General features: G+C 49.4%; 1 protein-coding gene across 1 annotated transcript; it reads right to left on the bottom strand.

The window, feature by feature from the left end:
• Positions 1-2,875: 2,875 nt before the first annotated feature.
• On the bottom strand, positions 2,876-4,867 carry LOC142814407 (endothelin-converting enzyme 1-like). The gene has a single exon (XM_075893154.1). The coding sequence runs from the start codon at positions 4,865-4,867 to the stop codon at positions 2,876-2,878; it is 1,992 nt and encodes a 663-aa protein (XP_075749269.1).
• Between the last annotated feature and the right edge of the window lie 349 nt (positions 4,868-5,216).

Genomic DNA, 5,216 nt, shown 5'->3' with positions numbered 1-5,216 from the left:
AAATCAACAAAGGCGCAAGTTGACTCCAGATAAATGCACATAACACAATGGCCATACACGTCTCACACACACCAGGACTTAGTAAATGTCATGCTTGTTGAAAAAAAATATGTACCCAGGACCTTTTTTTAACGCGCTATTCAGTGGCGGCGGGAGTTTCCTCAGGCATGCCCTTAAACAACCGGGCGCTACGCTCGGGGAAAGTAGCAGTGTAAAAACTACAATCACCCGATGTAAGAAGCTCAGGCTCATAATGGTGCGAGAATCGAAAACTTGGCTACCCGCTGGTTGGTCTTGAAAACCTGATCCCTTTCGCTCAGTCAAAGCTAGTAAAAACTTGAACCGTGGAGATTGTTAAGCAAGGCCTTATCATTCCAAACAAGCAAAAAATGAATTCTCGTTAAAATTGTGCTCTACCTCGTTGCCTTAATCCAGTGTCTAAAGGCATGGCCCCTACCCCGATTATGGTCATACAACAAGTTCTATGGTCATACAACAAACAACTTGGAGTAAGCTTGAGCTTCGGCTTCGAGAGCAGAACGCGATAGCGTCATCCGGCCCCGTACGAAAGGTCTTCGCAATTGTTACCCTGCCTTATTTCTCGGTAGATGTCTCAACCATGCCGCAAGGAGATGAATGTGACTGCTCGTAACGTTGACCGTTTAAAACTATCCTAGAATGCTTCCTGCCAGTACCGATGCACTGCATCCGCTACTCCGTAATCTTTCGTTTTGCCACTACACCACAATGCTCCCATATAACGGAACACTACGCGTCCGCCGGGCAACACGCGAACCTGCTCAGCTGCTCATTATGTTCACGCTTTTGGGGATGATCATGATCAAATGTGGCCGACCGCTTTGCGATGGGTGGGTCTTTAAAACGCCCACTAATTTCACAAACAACCGCTCGCTGTGTCAAAAAAAATTCGGTCCACCCTGGTCCACTAAAAATAGAGAAGTCGTCCACAGGAAGAAACATTGATGCCTCACAAATCGGCCGAGCCTCTATGAAGAATGCAGCACACGGGTTAGGGAAGCAAACAAAAATTACGATTGAACACGAAACTCCAAGCGCATGCGGTGAGCCAGACCAGATAACGTATACGTGCATGGCAAAAAAAAGAAAAAAAAGCTGCATTTTGCTCAGTCGGAAAACTTTAAAGAGGTGAATTCAAAGGGGTCTTTCCGGACAGCCCATCTCGCATTTAGTAGCAGGGTGCGTGATCAGCTAAGGTTCGAAATTCATTGCAACTTCTGTGCTCCGTTCCATACAAGTTGGCTCGTTCAAATATTCACTGGGTGGGATGGCCCTTGAAAAAAATGGAAGGAAGTCTCGCACCAACCTCGTATTTGTGGGCAGCAGCAAGCTGTGGGTAGTGCGAACAAACAGTTTTCTGCTTTCTATGAAGAGCTAACCGTTTTTCTTAATTTTGTGAGAAGTTACGGTGCGAGGTAGCACCTAGAGCTGTAAAGTTGTGAGAGCTTAACCGCGTAAACGTAATGGTTGTTTCTCGGCGCCTTGAACAATTGAAGGCGCCTCTTTCTGGGTTACCCGCAACGCATCCAACATCGTTGTAATTATAAGTCACCGACGACATCGTTTTTAGCTGTCACTACGTTACACGGCGAGACGAACAAAACTAAGATTGCGCATAATGGCAAGCTTTATGTTTTCGCCGCTTGAAAAGCAGGAAGAGACACTGTTCTAATATGGGTGCTTCTCAGTTCAGGCCTTAGATAAGCTCGAATCGAGAGTGCGATGGCGTGATTATTTGACGAAGCGCCAATAAGGAACCGCCCAAGAAGCGAGACACGCGAGGCGGCCCTTCTCCGTCGTTTGTCTTTCGAGAAGCACGATTTAACAATGGCCAGCCCCAGCAAGTCCAAGCTATAGCTGATGTTTGTACTTCAATCTGGCCCCTCTAATGCATCCATGGCGATCATCTTCCTGTACTGCACATCTACAATCTCTTCCGGTAACACGAAAGTAGCATGCTTGTCTAAGGAGTAAAAAAGCAGTCCTTTGCGAGTCTGGCTTTGAATGCTGAAATGTAAGACTTGGTGAAAGCGCTGTTTTAGTATTCAATAGCTGTTGATTGTTACGCAACTCAATTATACCCATTTTATTTATTACAGCATTTAATTACGATTGCATCACGAAGAGGTCTGCATATTGATTGGCTGCTCAAGAAACAAAAAAACGTCCGATTTGGGCGCATGTTAAGGAACCCCTGGTGGTCGAAATTTCCGGAGCCCTCCACTACGGCGTCTCTCATAATCACATGGTGGTTTTGGGACGTTAAATTTCATATATAATCAATTCCCATAAAAATTGGAAAAACGGTGCCTTAATATTTATGTCGTTAACAACTATTTCAAGGTGAAAGTATAACATTTCGTGAGGACGTGCATATACAGGCATACGTTGTTTTCCCGTAAATACAAGCGAAGTCGTTAATTTACGGTTTACATTTCGACGCTGATCGATTAATGTAACTACAATTCAGAAACTACGCGATAAACATCGCGGAAAGCTATAGGTGCTGACTGTCAAAAGTTCCTTTTGAATTTGCAGATTGAACATGCACTCGACCTCTAAGAACGAACGTTGACGAAAATCAGTAGAGTGACTAATTTGACGTAGCATAGTTCCCGGTAACACAGTTTAGGGCGTTGGAAATGACTGTACGTCTTGTGCCAGAGGCTCCTGGAAGCAGTGCACAGAAGAAAAAAAACGTGCTTTTATATACGTATGGTTGGTCGGCATAACTTAAACGTTATCTCAAATGTTAAGCACGATAATGACACGTAATAAACGTTAAAAAAGGGAAGTAAGAAACAGCGAGCAAATGGCATCTGTATAGAATATTGAATCATATAACAGAGCACTTGGTAGCGGCGTTCATAGGGTCGCCGTCATGGCAACGGAACGCGCGCGAATACTCGGGCATGTTCTTCAGTTGCACCACGCACCGAAGGGGCGATGGCGCGAATAGTGAGGCGTCGCTTTCTTCGTGCTCACAGAGTTTGAGGCATAGACCGACGAAGAACATTTGGCGCTGCTCTTCCGAGTTATGCTGCGCTGCCGTCATGTTGCGGGCGCTCAAGTTGACGTACGTCCGGAACGCCAAAGCTGCGCCGGCAAGATCGGCGACGTTCTCCGCGTCCGAATGGCGGCATGATGGCAGCGACGCGCCTTCTAGCGCCTCGTCGTAAGAGCTCCTCAGGCACCGCATCTTGTCCCGCATTGTGCCCTGTTCGCTTTCGCCGTGGTGTGTCTTATTCTTGTTAAATGCTTTTGTCGAGATCAGAAAAGCGTGAAAAATTTCGTGGGCGATGATGTGTCCCAGGCCGCCATAGTTGAAGGACTCCGGTCCCGCGTGCAGGAACACGGGTGGTCGGAGGAGGTCGGCTGATATAAACACAGCGTTATCTTGTCCAGTGTAGGCGGCCGTCGGAAATTCGCGGTGCGGTAGCAGCATGTTCTGGTCTCCAAGCCGCTTAGATCGCGTAAGCCTGGATGCCCGCAGCCAGCTTAGCAGGAAATGCTTCGGTGCGGACAGGTAGTTCAGGTAGTAGCTGTCGAGGTCTGCCATAGCACGCATTCCTCTATGGAAGCCTATATGAAACGTGATGTTCTGTATCTTCTTCAACGCCTGGTGTTTCGTCTTCGCGTCCAGCCACGTCACCCTCGCGATTTCCAACTCGGCCTGCCTACGGATCTTGAGCGCCATGTCGGTGGCGGTTTGGATGGACTTCGAACTTATGTGCTTGAAGATGTACGTGCCGTACAACGCGGGTCCCATGACAGCCGCTACTCTTTCCAGGCACGTCTGGTTGTGTCTGGCGAGGCTGTCGATGAGCCGTCTGTCGGCGTACGAGCCATAGTCCCTGAGCAGGCACCAGGCCATTTCGTACTTGACGCCCTCGTGATCCAGTCGCGAGAGCAGGGCGTCGAAGAACCTGAGCGCCGCAGGCTTCGCGTACACGACGTCGTCCGCGGTGTACGCAGAATGGCTCTGCACGCTGAAGGCGTCGACCCACTGCTGGCTGGACACCATCGACTGCGTGTAGCCAGACAAGCGCCGAACTTTCAGGCGAACGGGAGCTGCGTCCCTCTTGCGCAGATGGGACGCCAGCAGGGAGCAGGCCACGTTGTCTGCGTCCGACACCTTCGACAGCACGTCCCACGTTTCGTTGTGACTGGTGTTGTGGTAGGCGTTCACGTAGTGCACGTAAAAGTGAGTGATTTTGCTCGCCGTGATCAGCTTCTCACGCTTCACGATCCAGGCGTCGAAGTTGCGGCTGAAGCCCACGCTAATGAGCTTCTTTCCGTTGACGGTAATCAGGTCGTGCATCGTGAAGGACAACAGCGTGTTGATGCCGTATCGGAAGAAGAGAGCGCACATGATGTCGACCGCGTCTTTCTTCGACTTGTCGCCCATGGCGAAGAGATCCAAACCCATGTTGTGCATGAACTTGCGCAGGTCCTTCATTTCGGACTGGTCCGGGCGCAGTAAGTTGGTACACGCAGAGTAGAGACTGGCTGCCTTCTGCGCCGCCGTCCCATGCATCTTTGGCGACAGCGGTTTATGGAGAAGCCGCGAGACGGCACTGTTGACATCGAAGTCCATGTGACTAGTGCGACTGAGCCAGCGGCCGTCACGCGTGCGGCACACGTGCCGGTAGAAGTCGTCGCATGGTGCGCTGTCTGGAGAAAATTCGTACAGCGTGCGTGTCAGCCAGTCGCAGCGCTTATTGGGACACGTCAGGTTTTCAGTTCCAGCCCTCCGGACGCGCACTGGAGCAACCGTACCAGGGGCGGTTAGCGTCAATGCTATGCCCAACATGAAGATGGAGACCATGATGGAAACGAACACGACAGTGAGGCAACAGGTCCAGCTCACGAATGGAAGGGTTAGGACGAGAGACTCGTCTTCACTCTCGCTGTAGAGAACTGAATCGGTGGAGCTCTGGAAATTAGAATGAAACGACAGATAGAAGTTCGCTGTGGGACGTCGCTGCACAAGGTTTTGTGATAGTATTGATTCCAGCTAAAAATACTGCCGTTCATTTCACCTGAAGCATTAGTAAATATAAAGTTCAATAAACTGACAATGTTTAGGTAGTCCTGTACCACGCCAGAGAAACGCGAGATTCCTACTGCTGATTCTAGAAAGCAAACTAGGCATTGAACTTCCTACGTAATTGCTT

Source organism: Rhipicephalus microplus, chromosome 4, assembly GCF_043290135.1.
Source record: "Rhipicephalus microplus isolate Deutch F79 chromosome 4, USDA_Rmic, whole genome shotgun sequence".
NCBI classification, from domain to species: Eukaryota; Metazoa; Arthropoda; class Arachnida; order Ixodida; family Ixodidae; genus Rhipicephalus; species Rhipicephalus microplus.
This window is presented reverse-complemented; position numbering and strand designations above follow the sequence as displayed.